Genomic DNA, 22,322 nt, shown 5'->3' on the forward strand with positions numbered 1-22,322 from the left:
ACTGCCGCAGCTGGAACCAGCTGCGACGACTTTCTTGCGCGCACCGGTCCGACCGCTGTCTGCTAACAACGATCACTTGATAGCTCATCGGTGCCGGTTTTCAGCGGTTTTTGCACCGTGATACCTTGCCGCACAGGAAGTGCCGAGCGATCCGCTATTTAATGTTCGATTCGTTGCGATCTCTCGAATATTTTACTACCGCGCGAATGTACTACAACAACCTGGAACCTGAATTCATTTTTTCTGCGACCGTGTCCGACGGGTTCTGCCACGGTCTTCTTGGGAACATCGGAGCGTTGCATTAATTATATTTACTTTCCTAACATTCCTGTCAAGTTATTCTGCATACTGAATATTTTTTATTTCTACGATCGAAGGTGTCATAATTTTATATTCGAGTAGATTAATTAACGATCGCTTTAACGAATAAACGTCACTTCGATCTATTCGATATTTATTTCGACGATTGTACTAATAATCCTAGCGTTACTTTTATTCAACAGATCGATGTTTATTCACTCGACGAATCCTTATAAAATTTTTAACTCGTCCATTAATAATTATTTATTTATTAATATTTCTAGAGAATTAAAAACTCGAGATCTAAGTCGACTTTTAAATACGTAAAATTTCGTTAAATGTCCGCCAATTATCTTCCAAGTACATTTATTTGACCAATTAGCTGCGTCAATTATTTCGAAGATAAATTTTGTTATTCGTCTTATCGATCACAACGAGTATAATATTGTCGACAGCTGTTCTAGAATTACCCTAAATTGTGCAAAACTTATGAATATATTTTTATAAATATTTTAAACTAGGAGAAGTATTTTTCTTGTAAGACGTAAAATTGTCATTTCCACATGACGTGTATACTCGTCGTACGCAGCTAACAGATTAACACGTTGACTGCCGACAATCGACCACTAAAATCCCCACACAGTTAAAACAATATAATTAATTAAAGCGAAGCTAGAAAGTTAATATATATCATAATATAATATATATCATATGTGTCACCCATATTTGGGTGTTCAACGTATTAAACGTTCCGAACAATTGAACTGTACCATCAAATCCAGCGAGTGTTTGTTCTGTTGTTAAAAAACTGGCGGTTCCCGGCGGCACAGGAAGTCGATCCCGAGGGAGGGGGGGAACTGGAAACGGCAGCTTTCACCGAATAACGCCGGGTCCGTGCACGGGGTGTATCATTTGCGGTAAACGTTGCAAAACACGGGACCGATTTATGCAGCGCCTGGCCGTCCGAATAAGTCAGCCTCGTTTCAGAGATGCAAATCGCCTCGGATGCAGAAACTGGTTGTTCCGGTACACGTCGTAGCGTAATAATAAGCTCTCCGCTCCGTTCTCGGAACGCGGGTATACCGGACCGAGACGCAAGGGTCTCTCTCTCTCTCTCTCTCTCTCTCTCTCTCTCTCTCTCTCTCTCTCTCTCTCTCTCCCTCCTCCGGGGGTCTGCTCTCGGATCTCTTCGAAAACGATCGCATCGGTTCCCCACGGATTCTGCATTATGCCCCGTTGAAAAGTGTCGGGCAAATTGTTCCTTGAGCAAACACGGGTTTCCAGAGGAAATACTGCCGGTGCCCGCAAACCGATCGCTCGATTTCCAGTTCCCTCGGACAGCCACGTTCCCCAGAGCTCGGTAAAATATTCGCGAAAGAGTACACATTGGAAATAGTTAACGATATACCCTTGTTTCTATGAAATAATTTTACAAGATATATTATATAATATATATATAATACATAGTTATATATATCACGAAAGGTAGCGATTGCGTATCGGCATGTTCATCTAAACTATAATTTATTATTAAAATATCTTGCGATTTCCAGGAGGAAATAAATCTACAGAAAAAAAATACAAACTGCTATATATTAAAAATAAAAGCTATGTATTATAAATTCCTAAAATCAGTTAAGCATTTCGACCCTTTATTTAACAAGTTCAATATTTCTATTTCAAACGCCTTCGTCCAATTAAAAATCTACCCAGCAATAAATATACTCGCAACACACTGTCTAACGAACAACCAACACTTCGTTTTTATGTAAAAAAGCAAACACGTGCATACTCCCGCGGAAAGATCCTATTATCTACCTCGGAATTACAGTCGAAAGTGCACGCGGTAAAATGTAATACCGGCGAAGGCTACCGCCGGAACGACCGCGTCGAGACATTCGGCTCGGAGAGCACGCCGGCAATTAAAAGTTAAATGTTAAAGTTGGCCACGCGCGAGCACGAAACAAACAGAAGATGGTTCAGATATCGCGACGACGACGGGGCAATAAATCGGCGTCGCCGCGGAAAAGCCTGTCCACCTGTTCGCCGTCGTTTCTTTTTTTTCTTCTCCCTCTATCCCCGATGACCCCGCGACTTAAATTGGAAACCTGTATTATCTGGGTTTTTCCTTCGAGCAACCGACGCTCCCACGAAAAATAAAAGACTGGTTTCTCGAGCGGCGCGCACGTATTTATCGCGTGAATCCAACGCCGTGCATTGTAAAGTCCGCCGACCGAGGAGGCGAGATAAACACGCGCGCGTTCCGCACGTAACAGTATAAATAACTTGCGCAAGCATTAATGAATGCTTATCTGGCCGAGTCCGTTAAAAAGTCACGATATGTATGTATGCATGTATGCATGTATGTATGTATGTATGTATGTATGTATGTACGGCAGCCGTATGTATGTATGTATGTATGTACGTAGTCGTCGACGACGGCGTTGCGTTATCGAGGCTCCTTTTCCACGCGCGCATCTACGCGCCGGCGACACACACGTACCGATTCTAATTGCGCTATTTTCACGCCGGTTTTATCTATTTTCCTCGTACTATCGTCCCGTATCGTCGCATCTATTAATATAATAAACGAGTGAGAACACAGCGCCGCGGAATCACCGGCGACCGTAAGCGATTCGCGCGCATAATTGCGACAGAGTATCCGAGAAGCGAGAATGCTTAATTATTTACGTTTACGCGGCGGAAAACGTCCGATGCCGCGCGTCGCCGAAGCTGGGTCCCCCCCCGGGGGATTCATTCTGACGCTCCGATTGCGTCACGACGGATAAAAAGCGACTTTTAATGGCCGCGTAAGACGCGTTTTACGACATTCCTACGCATCCACCAGCAATTTATAGAATGCGATCCACGCGATCCGTTCGGGCCGCTACCAAAACCGATTTATCGGCGGAGAGATTGAAGGTAAAAAAATCGTCCGAGTCGATTTAAAGAGAAGAAAAGAAATTTAGAAATTTCAGCGAGCGAGACAAAGCAGATTCTTTTAATGATCCTGGCATGTTGGAGACGCTGCAATAATATCGTTCCGCGAAAATAGAATTGTCAAACTCCAAGGTCGAAGTGAAATATTATGCATGCGACTTTCAACCCTCGTTAATTATACCTATTATATCTTATGTAATCGCTACTGAGATGTAATCGATACATGTTGGGTGCAATAAAAACCGTCCACGCTGATCGTAGGAATTGTCGGATAGATAAATATATATTTTCTTTCTATTTATAATTGTAATAAGTTGGAATTAGTGTAACGATAGCCTCGAAGTCTTTCAATGTTATCCCAGGTTTGACGAAGGTTCCTTTTGTTTAACAAACGTCACAGATGGATAAATAATTGGCAGACCGCCGAGCTCGATTTAGGTTAACAGAAAGATTAAAAGAATTTTCAAGCGCCAATATACTATTCTCAATTTTTAAAATTAATAAAATAAGGAGTACTTTTATGCATCGTTTCTATTTAATTACAGGCAACATTGATTTCCATAAAAATCTACAAGCAATTAATGAATCATGCAAACAGGCAATAATAACTACCCCGTTCACTGCCATCTCGTGGCACGCAACAGTATTTCTATTTATTTAAAAAGAAAGAGTACAGGTTTCCTCGAGGTAGGCGGTAAATGTGTTAGGGGTTGAAAAATGGCGACGGTGTAAAAGATCGAGAAATAGACGGGTCGAATCGATGCGGCAAAGTCGGATGATCGACCGCGAGAGAGAGAGAGAGAGAGAGAGAGGGAGAGAGGAGGGCGCCGTGGTAAGAGAACCGTGTGTAACCTTGAAACTTTTGTGTGCGTTGCAGAGTGGAGCGGCGAGAAGCGGAAGTCCGGCTGGAGCGTGAACGCGAGAAAAGGGAGGCCAAGATGGAAAGGGAGAGGCTCGAGAAGCAGAGGGCCGCCGAGCAGGCAGTTCACAAGCACTTCGAGGAGTCCCTCAGGCTGGCACAACAAAAGGTTAGTCAGCCTTTACTGCCTGTTTTTCGCCGGCGCGCGTGTTTTTAATGACCTCCGGCCTCGTTCTACGGGGGCCTCTACGCTGCCGCCGAGTGCCGGCAGCGTGTCCGACAGATGCTCGACACAAAAATTCACAGGAATTATGGCCGTCGCGCCACTCCGACCGAACCCGATCCCTCTCCCCCCTCCCTACCCAAAAACGCGCGCTCTTTTTCGCTTTCCGACGACCCGTTCCCTGCCCCACCGTCCCGCGCGGCCGAATTAATCATCGAATTCCGACGAGAACGCGGTCTCTGAAAACCCTCGGCTCACGTGTTAGGTCATCGCGACTCCGTGACGTGTCCCTCCGCTCTTACTATCTTTCTCGGACCGACTGGAATTTATTGCCGGGGCAAAGAGTAGAAACACCCACGATTCAGCGATAGCTTCGTTTCGGAGAGTCTCATCTCGGCTCCAAGGTGTTTCGATTTTATTGGATCTATTGCGGTTTATTTGCGCGATGACTTATAGTTTTACGGTGTGATAAATTCAACAGAATTTTCGTGGTTACTGGATGCGTGTTTTGGTAATTTTTGTTTAATGTAGCAGAGTTTAGATCGTGTTTATGTAAGGGAATTTAAATGATTTTTAAATGTGACAGAAGTTAGGCGTAATCTAGTTCGAATGATTTCTAAATACGACAGGATCTAAATCACCTTTAAATATAACAGGGTTTAGAGGATTTCTAAATGTAATAAAATGTAGATCATCTCTTGATGTAAGAGAATTTGAATAATTTCTAAATATAGCGGAATTGAGATCATTTCCAAATATAACATAATTTAGAGAATCTTTAAATATGATGAAACTTGGATGATCTCTTAATGTAACAGCATTTAGATCATTTTTAAATGTAATCAAGTTCAAATAATATCTAAACGTGACAGAATTTAGATCACTTTTGAATATCACAGAATTTAGAGAATTTCTTAATACCACAGAGTCTATATATATATTTTTTTTTTTATTATAACAACGTTTAGATAATTTCTAAATATGAACCGATTTAAATAATTACTAAAATATGCCAGAATTTATTACCACTTTTAAATATAGCAGAATTTAGAGAATTTCTTAATACCACAGAGTCAATATATATTTTTATTATAACAACATTTAGATCATTTCTAAATATAAACCGATTTAAATAATTACAAAAATATGCCAGAATTTAATATCACTTTTAAATATAGTAGAATTCGAATAATTTTTAATTACAATTCTAAATATAATAAAATGAAGATAATTCCTTAACGTGACAGAGTATAAATAATTCCTAAATATAACAGAACATAAATAATTCCCAAATATAACAGAGCTTATATAGTTACTAAATAAACCGGCATTTATAAGATACCTAACTGCCACGGAATACAATAAAACCTGAACTCGCGCGACCCGATAAAGAATGAATCGCAAGCGTGTCGTCCCACGACCTAAAAAATCATTACGGGACAGTTTTGTGGGGTAGTGGGCGAGGGGGATTAATAACAAGGAAAACGGAATCTGGTCCCGAGGGTGAAGCCGCCGCCCCCGGGAGCCTAGTAACCCAACGATCGTTGCTTTTCAATCCCTATCCGAACAGCCGAGTTTTCCGGGGAAAATTGTCTTGGGGTGGAAGCGTGGGCGATTCGATTAAGGTCGACCCGATGCGAATGAAATACAGTAGTCGAGGGGCGCCGCCATCCACGACTCGTTCCCAGAGTCCCCGTGACTGTAATATAGTCCGATTGCAAATTTCTCGCAACAATTTCACGCCGGAACAGGCAGTCGCGCTTCTTCCTCGAACCGTTTCACGATTTTTCAAAGAGCCGAGAACATTTCCCTCGGAGCGGAAATTCTTTATCGAAGACTTTCTACGTAACGGCAGGGAGCTCTGCACTTTTATTAAACTCGAAATTCAACAGTCGGAGATGTATATATATCTACGATAGTTCAAACAACGGTTGAAAAGCAAAAGCAGTTTTATATAATTTTATATAATCGAACGAATTGTTTGGATTCTTTTTGGAAAAGGTATCTCCGAAGCGAAATTATCGGACTTCTGTTTTATAAAATGTTACTACGTCGCTTTGTTGTAAAAATGCCAGGCTGCTTCAAGTAATGCACAGAAAAATGCGCGATTTTAATTGAGAAAGTAGAATTTTAAAAAGCTTTGAAAATTCTTCGGCCGAGTGTGTAAAGTAACTGGAGGGAGAAATAAGGAATAAATGAATGAATTAAAGAATTGATCAATGAACGAATAAATGAATGGAATAGATGAATAAATAAGCGACCGATCGATTAAGTAAGTAAATGAATGAATAAATAGACGAAGAAATATTCGGGAGTCGTGCAGTCGCTTCGCGGAAGTTCGACGATTCGACAGAATGTAATCGAAGTTACGGAAGGGTTGGAACCCGGCGCAAGTAATCGCGCAATAACGTGGCGAGCCGAGGAACGCGTTCCGGGGCTGTTTATGCGCGAAACACGATATTTCCGGTACGAATCGGGAGCAAAGAGACCGGGCGCTTCATTCCGACTGTAAAATATAGACGAACCGACGGCGGCGGCGGCGGTCGTTTCGTAGCCCCACGCGCGGAATAATTCAGTACATTTCCAGGCGCACAGAGTTCCGTAGAAAGCAAGTATTTCTCCGGGAAACCGCGACCACGGTTACACGAAGGGTAGGAATTCCCTTTGCGGAATTTCGCGAGAACTTTGCCGCGCCGCACCCCCGAAGCTCCTCCCCCACCCTCGTCTCTCTCTCTCTCTCTCGCCCAGGGAAACCCGGAAATTTTCCAAAGCCGAAACCGGTGTGCCCTATTAACATCTCATAAAATCGCCCTGGAATTCCATCGTCGATTCCGCAAATTCCCGGAACCGCGAACCGACCTCGACAGAGAACGACTTCGAGCGCGATTGCTGTTTCTCTCCATTTATTATTATTATTATCTGGACCATTCCCAAATTGTACAAATGATCGTTCGAGTGTTTAGAGTTGTTGCGAATTTTTACTGGACTTTGAGAAATCGTAAAAATGATATTCATATGTTTGCAAATGTCGCAAATCGTTTACTAGACTTTTTTAAATTGTAAAAATGATATTCAAATGTTTGCAAATGTCGCAAATCGTTTACTAGAAATTTTTAAATTGTGAGAATGATATTCAAATGTTTGCAAATGTCACAAATCATTCACTAGACTTTTTTAAATCGTGAGAATGAAATTCACATGTTTGCGAATGTCATGAATCTGTTAGTATACTTTTTTAGATCGTAAAAATAAAATTCAAACGTTTGGAAATGATATAAATTATTCTTAGACCTTTTGAAATTGTACAAATGAAATACAAATGTCACAAATCGTTCGCTAGACTTTTTTAAATTGTAAAAATGATATACAAATGTTTGGAAATGTCACAAATATTTTAGTACACTTTTTGAACCGTAAACAATAAATTCAAATGTTTGGGAACGTTGTAAATTATCGCTAGACCTTTTTTAAATCGTAAAAATGAAATGTGAACATTCAGAAATGTCATAAGTTATTACCAGACCTTTTCAAATCGTACGAACGTAACGGAAACGTTACAAACTTCGCCTTCACCATGAATTTATTACAAAGAAGACTATAAAAGCCTAATTCCAACGAATATTAACACTTGGACGTATTAAAAAACTCAAACTAAATTTTATAATTATATGTATAAACTCTTTATACATTTGCTTGAGACCTATAGAAAAATAAGGTGTTTTAAAACAGCACCTTAGTAAACATAACCTGACATAACCTAAAAAATAATTCCAAGCACACCGAAACCGCGACTTTTCTACGTTCGCGTAAGAAAATGAAAACCGATAATCGATGAAACAAAGGGAACGAATATTAAAAATATCGACGCATTAAAATGACTTAAGAAAGCACAAGAAAAGCGCTCGTACTCCTTTTGTCTTGCAAATATCGATGCAGGTAAGTTTCGCATCGTGATCCGCGGGGTCTGTCAATGTCATTTCCACCGTCTACCACAAAAGAGTATTCCAGACGGTGATTTGAATACGTTTCTGAAACGAGGATCCGCGGGGATTGTAATTTCGGTGTCTGGTGGGTAGAGGAGACTGTGTTCGAGGGTATCCGACGAGAATCGTTCTATGATCGGTTCCCGGTCCGGGCTCGAATAACAAATGCTCGGGCGACCGATATGGAAAGCAAAACGAAAGAAGGAGTAGTCGAGGGAAAAAGCAGGCTAAGTCGATCCGGGGCCGCCCTCGTCCCGAGGAAAGAGGAATAATCCGAGAAGAGAGCTAGAGAGCGAGAGGTAGAGAGAGAAAGAGAGAGAGAGAGAGAAAGAGAGAGGGAGAGGGAGGGAGAATGAGGGAAGGAAAACGAGTTCTCCCGGGGCTCGAGGGATCTCCTCCTGCGTTCCCTGGGAGAGAAGGGTGGTTCCCAGAGCAGATACGGGTGGGTAGGGACACGCGGATGCTGGCCGGGGAGCGAGAGAGAGACGCGTAAACACAGGGCTGGGAACCGGGGTGTAGAGGGGGCAGAGGCAATCAATGCATTCCAGCACCTGCCTTTTGTGCGTGTTACAGCCCTGACAGTCACCGAAAACCTGCCCCGCACTTCTGTGTACTTGGCTGGCTGCCTCCGATCCTCAGGGTCTCTCATTTCTCGATCGTTCTCAACCTCTCCGCCGCGATTTACGACCTTCCGTCGCTCGATCAATCCTCCGCGGTGTCCGACACCGAAACGTTTTAATAATCGCGACAGGGCCACCATTCAACCGGAAACTTTTATAAACGATTTCTCTTACCGTGCACATCGATTTTTAACCTTTCGCTCTCGGGCGGTGACTCCGGGGCGCCACTGAAATTATTCTATCACGTTCGAAAATCATTTTTATACCCGCCAAGTTTTGGTTTCGAGTTGTTCAATTAAATATCGGTATAAATGCGAGCTGTTCGATCAGAATTTCTGTGTAATTTCTTTGTATATCCGAGTGAGGTCGTAATTCTGTTGAAAAAATGTTCGAGTCGTAAAATAGCTTGAACTTTTATATTTTACTTTAGAGCTATAATTACCCCTTCAGCGTTTTGATCGAGTGAACATCGAGAAAGGTTGCAATCTATTATAAATCAAGTAGGAAAAATGCGAGCCGCTTAATAAACCTTCGGCTTCTGAATAATTACTTTCCCTCTTCCTAACCTAACTTTTTCTAACCACCTTAATCCTGTTGAACAGGTTCGATTTAAAAAATATCACAGTCTTTTAAATTTCACTGCAAAATGCCGATTGAAAAAGCAACGTTCCCTCGGAAATCAGATTAATCGAGCGCAATAAAACAATTCAGCAACGAACAGTCATCCCACAGTTATTTTACTTCTCGACCGCGCCGCATCCGTTGACGGACTCTAATCCGAGCCTAATCCGTCACGCGAATCGAACACGGCTGTTCGAAAGCCCCAAATTTGGTAAGCCCCGATTCGTCACGCGCGCGGTCCGTGAATAAATATATATTCGCGACGAACGAACGAACGAACGGCGTCCGCGATTCGCCGTCTTTCGACGAAGAAATCGCGGCACGGCCTTGAGGAGAGCCGCGCGCAACGACTGCTTCCGATAGAGGCCGTACTCGAGAATGCCAGGCATCAAGGCACATGAGCCCGATGACATGGAATTTTTCACGGTGGCTGCGGCGTGTTCCGACGATACCTTACGCAATACAGATAATTCGACGGGAGCTTCTCCCGCGCCGAGTCCGACTGTTATCGCGAAACCCGAGGCCCGTATCTCCTCATCGCCGTTGTATAATCTCTTCCTGTCTCTCGCGCGCCGAGCAAACAATTCGACACTGTCGAAAAAACACAGTAACCTCAATTATCACTGTATATATACCATATATTATAATAATATTAGTAGATATATCTCTAATATTAATTCCTATTAATACTACCACATTATTACATTTCTAATATCACTGTATGTATATATATTATAATAATATTAGTACGTATATCTCTAATATTAATTCCTATTAATACTACTATATTATTACACATCATTTATTTAATTAATCGCGAAGGGTATCTAATATTTAAAGAATTATATATAAACTGATGTGTAAAATAATAAAATAGCATTAATAAGAATTAATATGAGAGATTACATTAGAGATATTGATCTTTATGATATATCTATACGCGGATTATAATAATTAAAAGCGAAATGAATAAGATAGGAAAATAAATGTTGATTTAATTAACACGGAAATGTTTATATCTGAATGAACGGTCGGTAAAAAGTGAATTCGTATGCTCAAAGTCGCTGATGCAGCTCTCGTGGCTCGGTGCCTGTTACTTTCGGCTCGACTTCAGGAAGAGAGAACAGAGCGGGCCTTTGAGGTCAACAAGCTGTAAACACCGATATCTGCGAGGCTTGTGTAATCATCGTGAATAATGTGTTTCTTCGGGGAGAAAATAATTTCCAGCTAGCGCGATAAGATTGCGAAGGCTTTTTAGAAAAATACGATGAGTCAAGCGTCGTGCTAGAAGTGCCATCGGATTAATGCCGACTCGATGAACGATAATAAACGTCGATCTCCGTCTTGTGGAAAAAACAAATAGAAGATCGTTTCAACAAAAGATCTATTCTCAGATCGTCGACGAGAAATTATTAATTGCTTCGTCGCGGGGATTAACTGTGAATTGTTACGACAATTTCCGCGTCGTGTTGGCCTTTTTTTCTGTCTACAATTCTGCTTTACAGTTTTAATAAATAATTAGAAAACGCGTGATATTAAGAAAAGAATTCCGATAGTTTGTTAAAGTATAGAATTTAAATTCTGATTTTATTTAGATATTTGTTTCTCAATTTCTTTGTAATTTCAAGAGGATATTTCGCAATATTAACCCTTTGCGTGCCGGGAATAAATAAATAAATTCAACAATTTTTAATGGAAATAGATTTTCATTTCACCGGCCGTGGTAAATTAAGCGACAACAACTCTTGGAATCTAAACTTTCATAATATGAAAAACCATTTTGCAACGCGATGCAACAATTTGAATATTGCAACAGATCGAGGGCAAATGGTTACATATCTTCGATACTATATATCCATTTGCACAATTACGAATGAAATAGCGTCGTCGTTTCTATGAAAATATCCGATAGAAAGAAAACAGTGTTATCAATCGAGTCTATCGTTCGCGATAAGGAAATGATTGAAAGTCATGCGAAACTTCGAATATCTCGGCGTTTAACCCTTCGACAGCTACGCACTCTGAATTCGAAATATCCGATCTTTAATCCATCTCAAGTTGTTCTCTAGGCTATTTTTAATTTACCTGCATATTCCTCCGATAACAATTGATGTGATTTAATAGAAATTTTATGGATACGTTGCATACGTATTTAATGTAGATTATAGATATTAAATATAGTTGCATATATTAAATATGTATTTAATATAGATGAGATATATTACATATGTATTTAATATAGATAGATATATCGAATATATATTTAGTATGGATTGATATATTTAATATAGATGAGATATATTAAATATATATTTGATATAGATAGATATATCGAATATATATTTGATATAGACAGATATATCGAATATATATTTAATATAGATGAGATATATTAAATATGTATTTAATATAGATGAGATATATTAAATATGTATTTAATATAGATGAGATATATTAAATATGTATTTAATATAGATGAGATATATTAAATATGTATTTAATATAGATAGATATATCGAATATATATTTGGTATGGATTGATATATTTAATATAGATGAGATATATTAAATATATATTTAATATAGATGAGATATATTAAATATGTATTTAATATAGATGAAATATATTAAATATATATTTAATATAGATGAAATATATTAAATATATATTTAATATAGATAAATATATCGAATGTAAATTTAGTACAGATATATATATCGAATATATATTTAGTATAGATCGATATATCAAATATCTATATTTAATATAGATAGATATATCGAATATGCATGCAATATAGATACGTGTATCGACAGACTCGCGAGTTTATATGCTCCCATGTGGCCAGAGGGTTAAAAAATCGTTCCCGCGGTGACACGATACGAGGAGAGAGAAAAAAGTGTCGGAACAGGTTGAGAACCTGCGGGTCGCGTCTGGCCACGTATGGGTGCATAAACCCGAGAGGATCCTTTCACGCAACGGCCCGGGCAGGACCTCTACCTGCCCTTCTTCCACCCTACGAAAACTGTGTCCTGCCAGTCCTTGGCGAGCTTTCGTCCCGCTCGGATCAGCGGGAGGAAGAGAATCTTCACCGCGTGGCACTCTCGTCGTCTTTCATTTCTTCCTCCTCTTCTTCCGCCTCTTCTTCTTCATCTACTTCTTTTTCATTCTCTTGTTCGTCTTCTTCTTCATTCTCTTGTTCGTCATCTTCTTCATTCTCTTGTTCATCTTCTTCATTCTCTTGTTCGCCTTCTCCTTCGTCGCCATTTATCTTCGTGCCCGCCATCGTTCTCGCCTCCGCGCAACGTCCTCGGCTCGCAACTTCCACGATGGATCTTGCGCAGGGTCTGTTCGTCACCGCGCAGATAATTCCCGATAACCGGCTTATCAACGGCCGAGTGTTTTCCATTTCGCGGCCCCGATAACGCTCGCGCCCGCCTCTCGACTTCTCGCTGGTCGATCGCTTGCGCGACCGTAGTCTTCGTGAAAAACCCGAGCGATTTGGCCGCGATCCGCGCCCGCGCCATTTTCTATCCGCTCGAAGCGAAAAAAAAACGCGCGCGCGAAATTGCACGGCGAGGAGGAACCAACGTTCGTGTAACCGCGGCTCAGTGCGACAACGTTCGGCTTCCGGTTTGTGATTACGTGGAACGGGATCGTGAATGGAGGCCGGGCCGGATCTTGGATTTTGGATCTAAAGCAACGCGCTTCCGTCTCCTCGCGCCAAGGTCAGTGTAATCTCTGCTGCGATAGACGCCTCGTGAACTTTTCATGAATGATCGTCGATTCTGCGAGTAATTTTCTTGCTCGCGAATCTACGAACGATGGCTCTCGATTATTATTATTATTGTTAATATTGTTAATATTTTTATTGCTACTAGTATTATCGTTATTAATATTACTATTATTATTAATATATTTACGCGAAGGTATTTAATGACGAAGAGAGAGAGAGAGAACCGCTCGAGCACCGAAGGTCTCTCACGCTGAGACGATCATCTCGATCATCTCGATCAGCGCCGATCGAGAGACTTTCACGGTGTTTATCGTAGCGAGGAGCAACGGGTTCTGCACACAAGCGCGCAGCCCGTTTATTTCTGTGACGGGAGAGAGAAAGAGAGAGAAAGAGAGAGAGAGCACGCGCGAGCGATTCCAACCGGCATTTGCATTGCAAAACTCGACCGGCACGAAGGTCATTAATTATGCACTCCACGGTACGCAACAATAGAGCCCGACGGTGTTTCGTTTCGTGCCACGACACCCTGCCTCTCTCGATGTAGTTTCCTCGTCGATGGGCTTAAAGCGGATTAAAGCTGACGCTGCCATTTTAAAAAATCGTCTCCTCCTCCTCCTTCTCCTCCACCCCTCTCCCGTCGCCGGACTCTTCGCCGACGTTACTCGAGACGTGAAATCGGAGAACGTAATTGTTGCTCAAAGCGGGAGAACAGCCTAATTGACAGGAACAGTTTTTGGTGTGCGTGTTACCGTTACCGGAATTATTTAATTGAACACGTTTCATTCGAACCTCTGCGCTCGAAGCAATTTTAACCGTAAACCCGAAATCATTTTTCTGGCGTTTTCGTTCTATTTAACGAAGTGCACTTTATTTTCTGCATGTGAAATTGATTGGTTTCGACTCGACGATTTTACTTTCGACAATCATTTTAGAGCTACACTTTGTTGCTATAGCAGTTGTTTTGTAACGTGATTGAACGATTTTAATGACGCAAGAGGGTAAAGAGTTAATATGGAATGATTGCTGAAAAATGTTGGATTACTAGGCTGTGGATCTTTATAAATAAGAAGTTAGTGTAATAAATAAATATTCTCTGTGTCGATTGGGAGACGCGAATACGACGTTTTCCTTCTTTTTTTTAAAAGAGTGGTAATAATAAGTCAGTGCCGATAGTTGAAGTATTTTTAGTTGCTCTTATCGCTGCACTGTTTCACGTTCGTACCATTCGCGCGGTCGCAAGTGCAGGAATTCCGCAGTTTATTGATTACGAGTAATCATTATCGGCGATCAGAATTTTAATTCTGTTATCGACGAGCGGACACCGCTATATACAAACCGCATTGTCCGATAAGTCCTAACGCATACGTCTTCGATTCTAATTACAGAAATCGGTCGGTTTCGAACGCGAGCGATAATTCAATTATTTTTCAGTGACGGTCGAGCGTATTAATGACATCCGCGTTGATTTCATTGACGCAACCTTGACATTTTCGTAGTGTTCTCGGTCAAATTACACGGCGCCGCGTGCACAGCTCACCATAGTCCGGGGGAATTGAACCCCGTACACCTGTTCAGCGATTTTTCAAACCGATGGGTTCGAGGTCCTAAAAAACGTGGCCGAAATTAAAAGCTCTCACGGTGTAATAAAAGATGCGGTATAGACAATACCAACGTTAATACGTTGTTATAGACAAGTGCAGTATGTAAATTTAGAAAGATTCCATCTTACAGATTACCATAGTAACATAGAAATGCGGCCTAAACATCGTTTCTATTGATTTACCTTCAATATAATCTTTCAGAGATTTTGACCACGATTTTGTAATTTCAGACCAAGGCACTTAAAGCAGGTGTTTCCGTGTTTATCTTCGATCGGGCTCTTGTTTATCCGTCGATAACTCGTTAAATTTATATTGTAAGGATCGATAACGATTATTCGTAATGATTATACAGTTTTAATTATTCGTAATAGTTGTTTGCAATTCGAGAACTGTTTTCGTCGAATGTAGTAGTTATCTCTAACGAATTGGCATTCTTTTAATCAATAATTGTTATTTATAACGGAACACGGATTTGCCGTCCATAATGGTTACTTGTCATCGATATTAATTGACATCGTTAGTAATGGTTATTTGTAACTAAAATTAATTAGCGTCATTTCTAATGATTGTCCATAAATTCATTAACGTCATTTCTAACGGTTATCCGTAACCAAAATTCATTAACGTCATTTCTAATTGTTATTTGTAACTAAAATTCATTAACGTCGTTTGCAATGATTATTTGTAATGAAAATTAGTTAAAGTCATTTCTAATAGTTATTTGCAACGAAAATTAGTGAACCTAAGTTTTAAGGTAACCAAATTCCGTCATTTTTAACGGTTACTCGTAACCAAGATTCATTTCCACCAGTTTTAATAGTTTAACATGATTTTAACGAACGCATAATGGCCGCACTTCAATTTTCTCTCGTCTTGGTTACAACAGTTACGGGCCTCTGCTTGAAATTCTTCGCGTAGTCGTCGAGCACCTCACCTCGTGAAGTCGTTATTGGATTTCATTCCGACGAACTTTCGCTCCACTTTTCTTTCCCTTTTCTCTCTCTCTCTCTCTCTCTCTCTCTCTCTCTCTCTTCGGGCTGCTCGCGCGGGCACACCCGGAAGAAGCAGAGAGAAGAAATTGAATTTGCCAAGCCCCGGAGTTTCCTCGAAGTTCCCGTGACCTTAAAAGTTCCTAGAAATACCGGTAGCTTTTGACCTTTCGGCGAGCACGACCTTTGGCAAAATCATCGCGGCGTCGTTCATCTTTTTTTCTTTCTTTTTGCCGCGCTTCTTCTTTCGAGGCCGGAATCCTGCGAAGAAGTCGCGAATTAAATCGCGAGACGCCGCGATTATCGCGCTTTCGAACTCGCGAAATTTGAAATTTCAATTCCATCGAATCGATTCATTTCAATTCCGCGGTCTGCCGCGTGTTTTTCCGACCGCTTTGTTAGACGACGGATTATTACGCGGATATAAAAATCATCTAGCACGAGATTCGATAATACAGAAAAGAAAAGAGTACGGGCTTCCTCTGTTAAACAATTCAGTAAATTAAATACCATTCAACTTACTTAATATTTAGTACTTAATTATTTAATTGTGTATATTGTTCTGCATTTTGTTTACTAATGTTCACGAATGCGTAAAATACGTTGCTTACTCATCCTTACGTGCCCCGACTTTTTAATTCATGTCCTCGTCGTCGATTTCAATTAATTTAAATATATAAAATGTTCGTATCTCCTAACCATATTATTTTCATTATCACTTTGTTATCGGCGCTGCTATTATTATTATCATCTAATTATTCTGCTGCATCTTTGTGGAAGAATTGAAAGAGCTCCTCGACCCGCTGCCGAATAAATAAATAGATAAACGCGTAAGCAAACAAAATATTTCACGAGTTTAGTAACGCGAGCGCGCGTGTGTGTGTGTGTGTGTTCGATTTGCTCGCGTTTCGGCTGGCAAAATCCTCCCGTCCCGTTACGGCGTTAAAGTTACGGCCGCGCGAGGAACGCGAACTTCTAATTGGAACGCATTATTTATAAACGCACGATAAAGCCGAACGCGGCGCGCGAGCTTCCTCATAAATTACCGGGGCTAATTAGTCGACGAGGGGAGGGGGCAGGGGAGGTTACCGAGCCGGTAATTAACCGAGGCTACACGCACTTGTCACGCCCCCGTGACGCCGTGCCACGCAACGACAATCGAAGTGACACACACACACACACACACACACCGGGGTGTGATCGACAGGGTGTTGCTCGATCCGTGAACTTTTTTTTCTTTTTTCTGGGATCGGTGATTCTGCTCGTTGACGATCGGAGCGGGGGCACGATTCGCGACGAGTTTACCGGTTAACGACCGGCGTCACGTAGGCGTGACTTGGCTCTCGTTGTCTGTCGTCGCATCCTTGGCACAATTTCGCTACTCTAATCCCCCGTTCGCAGGTTGTTCGACGCGCGAGCGCGCGCGTTCCTCATGCATATTCACGAAGCCGGATAAATATTGCATTTCACGGTGCAAATAACAATGCGACCGCTCGAAGCATTAATTGGCAACTGGGAACTAACGGCGGAAATATTTTCTATTCTGTTTTCCTGCAGCTTAAATGCCAACGAGATCTCGTTCACGGTGCATGTGTCAGTGGGCTTTTATTTCTTTTTTATTAACGGATAAATGTGGCATTGATTTTACTGATTTTTTAATTAACACGTTCCGTGTTTATTTAATGCGCTAAAAAATAGTTTATAACGAATCCAGAATTAAAGAATTCATTTCCACGTCGAGAATGGATCGTAATAAATTTGTTTTATTATTGTATACAATTATTAATAATTACAGATAATATGGCAAGTTTTAGTAGAATAACAAATGACTAGAGTGAAGAGTCGAGTAAAAATAGCTCGGCAGAGAACGTGTTAAGGAAGCTGCAATTGAAAGTGACGGAACCGAGTGACTTAGGATCATGGTGTCGAAACGACGGAAATAGTTGACTTCTACTAATTGATAATTATTCGCGATTCGTGTTGCTTGAGAAAGGTCTGTGGATTTCAGAAATGTGGAAATTAATGAAATTTAATCAATATTTTAGTTATTGTGAATATTTCAAGTTGAACTTTTTGAGGGGAGAATATTGGAATATAGAATATAGGTAATAGAATATAGGCAACTTTGACTGACGATAATTCTGTGAAGAATTTTCGTAGGACGATGAAATTTTTTTTAAATTAAAGCTTGAAACTTCTACTTTTATATAGTTTTTCTAGATTTTAAATTCGATGCACTTGTGCCACTATATTCTTTAAAATGTAAGACCTTGTTTGTCATATCGAAGATTCAAGGTTATTAAACGTGGTAAAATGTAAGGGTTGATTTAAACTGCTGTAACTTTGCGAAGAAAAATCGCAGTCAGGTTTCTCTTTTTGTAAATTAAAGGGGAAGGTTTAAATTAAATTTCACAGTAAGTATCATCTGGCAAGGGTGCAGCAAGCTTAAAATATTAGGAATACTCTCTTAAACTAGAGGTTTCAAGTCTTAATTTATAAAAAGAGTCATCATGTTTCGATGATTATTCGCCAAGTTACCGTCAAGCAAAGTTAGCTATTTTTGGCGACGGCGATGTATGACATAGTAACTCACATTTTATGTCACACCGTATCGTTCCCTACCTAAATTAATCAAAACGATTTAGCGTCAACTAAGTTCATAATTTATAAAATAAATTTTCCATATCCGTTACAATTCATTCCACTCGTTTATCCAAATTTCTGAAAATAAAAAATGAAATAAAACTTTTCGAAAACGTGACTCCAATGTTTCTCCGACTTACTATGATTTTAACGCGCTCATTTATTAAAAGAATAAAAGAACGTCGAACGCATTGCCCATAATCTACGGAAATGATTAAAGAAAGCTGAAAAAGTCCGCGGAGATGGCTGTCCGTCTCAACGCAATCAATTTTTGTTTCGCAAAAAGACGCCCCGGTCGAGTACAAAAAGGATTCGTGATCGAGGAACTCGGCGATTGGAGAAGATAAAACGAGGCCTCCGCGGTTCTAATATAGTGGTTTCGTGGCAATTGCCAGTCGATCAGAGGCAAGGAAAAAAGGAACGTTCAGGTCGGTTCTAAGCGCTCGTTACACTTTGTTGCGCCCGTTGATGGCGATGCCAGTGTCCAACCTGGAACGCGGTGAAATTGACGGGCAAGTTGATGTAACGCCTCGTCCTCGCCGCTCCGAGCGCCTAGCATTCCTTTCTCGACTTTCTTTCTCGCCGGCTGAATGATACTTATACAGGTTCCGACGATTCACGGCTCTCCATTCAATGGAACAGCTTAATACTTGCAGTTTCTCGGGGGTTCATCGACATTCGGGATGTGCTCTACTGGGTGTCCTTCAAACTAAAAACGTCTCAAAAATATCGTAGGCCGTTACTCTATTTTTCTAACCTCCAATAATCGTTTCGTTTGCGATCGTCGCGTAGAAAAGTAGATCCGAGATAAACTTGAAAATGATTAGGATGAGAAATACATTTTTATGTAGCTCGTATTCTATGCATTTAATAGAGACAGTATAAAAAAACTGCATAATAATAATAGCATAATATAGTATATTATAATAATAATAATAATATTATAGTATATAATAATATATAATATTCCCGAGGTTCCTGAGATCATATTAGGCATCCCCGGCTTCGTTTACGAGTAATTAACGAAAACCAGTGACGAATGAAAGACTACGCCATCTGAGCTCGGCTCTCATTGGTCCACCGTTTCTCGCGAATAACTCGTTAACGACGCCTCGGATGAAATTTTTGTAAAGGAAAAAGTTGCTTCAAATAGGGCGCCCTGTATATCTATGCAATATGTAATCCAGTACAACGATAACAGTGTAATGATAGCATCGGCTCGATGTCAGTCCGGAAGGTGCATGGAAAAATGAGCACCGCGCGCAGCTATCGATGTTCCATTTCTATCGAGCCATCTTCCGCGGAGATATCCGAGGCGTCGATTCAGCTGGCAATCGAAGAGATAAGGTTATCTAGGAGAGTCGTCGCGTCGGTAGCCGGGGCCCGGTACGGCGGCTCGTAGCAGTCGACGGAATTAAAATGCACCGGGGACCGGGTCGATCGTCGTGGTTGACACTCGAGCTTGTTTTTCCGTTCGACAGGAATGTCTCGCGTTGCACCTGCCTCTCTTCTCCCGCCCTCCTGCCGCTCGCACGAGTATCCGCGCGGGTTCGTTGCTGGTCGATGTCCCTGAACCGTCCGAGCTTCGTTTTCGAGCAATAAATTCTAGCAGTCGATCGATACGGTGCCGGTGTGTGCGTGCGTCGCCGGAATACTTGCGACGACCCACTTCGACGGGGAACAGGCTTACGACACACTCGAGCGCCGATGTAACCGAACATTTATCAGCCTACCATAACTTTCGTTTGAGCTTCGCGGCGATGGGGAGAGAGGGGGGGGGGGGCGGAGACGGTGAAAGGAGCGATATTCCCCACGGAACACGCCGCGCGCGATCTTCCGATCTTTATTATTATTATCTTATTTACGGGCAGCGACGGCAATTGCTCTCGCAAGTAGACGTCGTAATTGTTACCAGAGAAATTTGACCAGCCGCTGCGTAAGAATTGACGGCGTTAATTTCAAATGATTTTGATTAGGGACGAGAGTTACGAGCGACTGCTATTTTTGTTTTCTATGGCGATCGTTGTTAATGGGGAGAGAAATTTTATTCGGCAACCGAGTTGAACGACCGGAGGATTTTTATTATTGCCGGCGTGTATCAATGACTATAATCGATCTCCTATAATATATTCGTAACAATTATCGATAGCAAATTGTTACCAAGACATAAAGTTATAAAGACACTGTTAATGTATTTCGAACTCATCGAAATTATCAAACGACAGAATTTATTTTTATTTCATTTGTGTTTCTTACAATCGTCTCGGAATATTATTATTTTACTAATATCGATCACTTTTTCTATACTCTTTTCGTCACATCGAAAATTTCATGTTGTAAAACGTGGCAAAATGTAAGGGTTGATTTAAAGTGCTGTAACTTTGAAAAAGAAAAATTGCAGTTGGGTTTCTCTTTTTTGTTTAAGTTAAAGAGGAAGGTTCAAATTAAATTTCACAGTATATATAATAAAATTTTACAGAGTCCCTGCATCTCTCACGCTAAACGTGAAATTTTTAATACGACAAACAGCCTCGCATTTAGAGAGTTACAGTGATAAGATTGCATCAAACTTAAAATCAAGAAAAACTGTCTTAAAGTAGAGGTTTCAAGTTTTAATTTAGAAAAACCGAGTCATGATCCTTGTGTGAGTGTTGGTTTTATGTATGCGTCTAGGTTGCATGGTCTATGACTGAGTGAATGATTGGGATTTTTATGCGAGTGTCCCATCTAGTACGAATGGTGTGATATGTGCACAAGGAAGGAGGAATAAGGCCCACTTTGTGCCCAGCGGTAGAGAAGACCACAACGAGGTTTGTGAGTGAAATAGCGTGAGTCGCGAATAGAGTTGAGAAGATATTATATAGATTAGATTTTAGTTATATTAAAATATATTAGTATTATAATCTAAAGAGAAGTCATTCATAATATTTCATCCCACTCTACCCACACCTTGGATGATTTTTCGCAAAATTACCGTCAAGCAAAGTTGGCCAATTTTGTCGACCATGCAAGTTGAATCACCGCGCGACATAGTACCTCACATTTCATGTCACACGTGTATCGTCCACCAACTCAACTACTATTTTTATTTTACTACTATCGACTTCTTTTGTAGATATAAATTCCTTCTCCCTCGTTCTAATCATCTTCAAAACGCCCCAATACCGTCGCAACGGAAAAGTGTATCGCGGTCGACTGCTATATTTCGATCAAAAGAACTGTTTACGACTTCGCCGAACCGAAAGTTTCCCCGTTGAATTTCTATTCTCCGATTCGCTCCCGCGTCGTCCACCTAGATTTTCTGCTTACTCGGGAATCGAATCCGTCCGATGTTATTAATTACGCCGCTCCGTCAAACTCGGCGAAGTTTGCGGCGCCGGGAAATTCATCCACACCCGAAGTTGAAACCGTCGATTGACTTTCCAGATTAATTCTCCAATTGAGTGGGAAGTTTCTACAAAAGTGGTGTAACGAGCCGCGCGGTTCGAAGCGGAGAAGGGACGCGGAGAGACAGGTTACCCGGGACGGTCTCGCTCGCTCGCTCGCTCGCTCGTTCGACGTAAATTCGTTCTGTACTTACCCACGCCTTCCAATCCCGCGCGGAGTTAATTACCTTCCCCGCTCCACGGAAACTCCTCCGAACGGCTGCGAAGAGGGCGTATAAATCCCGTCTGTCTCCGCGTACACGCGGCCAACCGCAAGCCTCCGTTGACGGTACAGTTATACTACCGTCCTGTGTACCGGGTGCTCGTCGAATGTTTCGCCGGAACCCGATGCTGCCATTATTCGAATCTAACGTTTCATTC

At 41.1% G+C, this 22,322-nt stretch overlaps 1 protein-coding gene across 1 annotated transcript in view; it reads left to right on the forward strand.

The window, feature by feature from the left end:
• Kdm3 (Lysine demethylase 3) overlaps positions 1–22,322 on the forward strand; it is a 222,062-nt gene that overhangs the window by 169,948 nt on the left and 29,792 nt on the right. The window contains exon 4 of the mRNA XM_078182497.1: positions 4,118–4,268. Within this exon, the coding sequence (XP_078038623.1) occupies positions 4,118–4,268 (151 nt within the window). The remainder of the gene's footprint in view (positions 1–4,117; positions 4,269–22,322) is intronic.

This window comes from Augochlora pura, chromosome 6 (assembly GCF_028453695.1).
Source record: "Augochlora pura isolate Apur16 chromosome 6, APUR_v2.2.1, whole genome shotgun sequence".
Lineage (NCBI taxonomy): Eukaryota > Metazoa > Arthropoda > Insecta > Hymenoptera > Halictidae > Augochlora > Augochlora pura.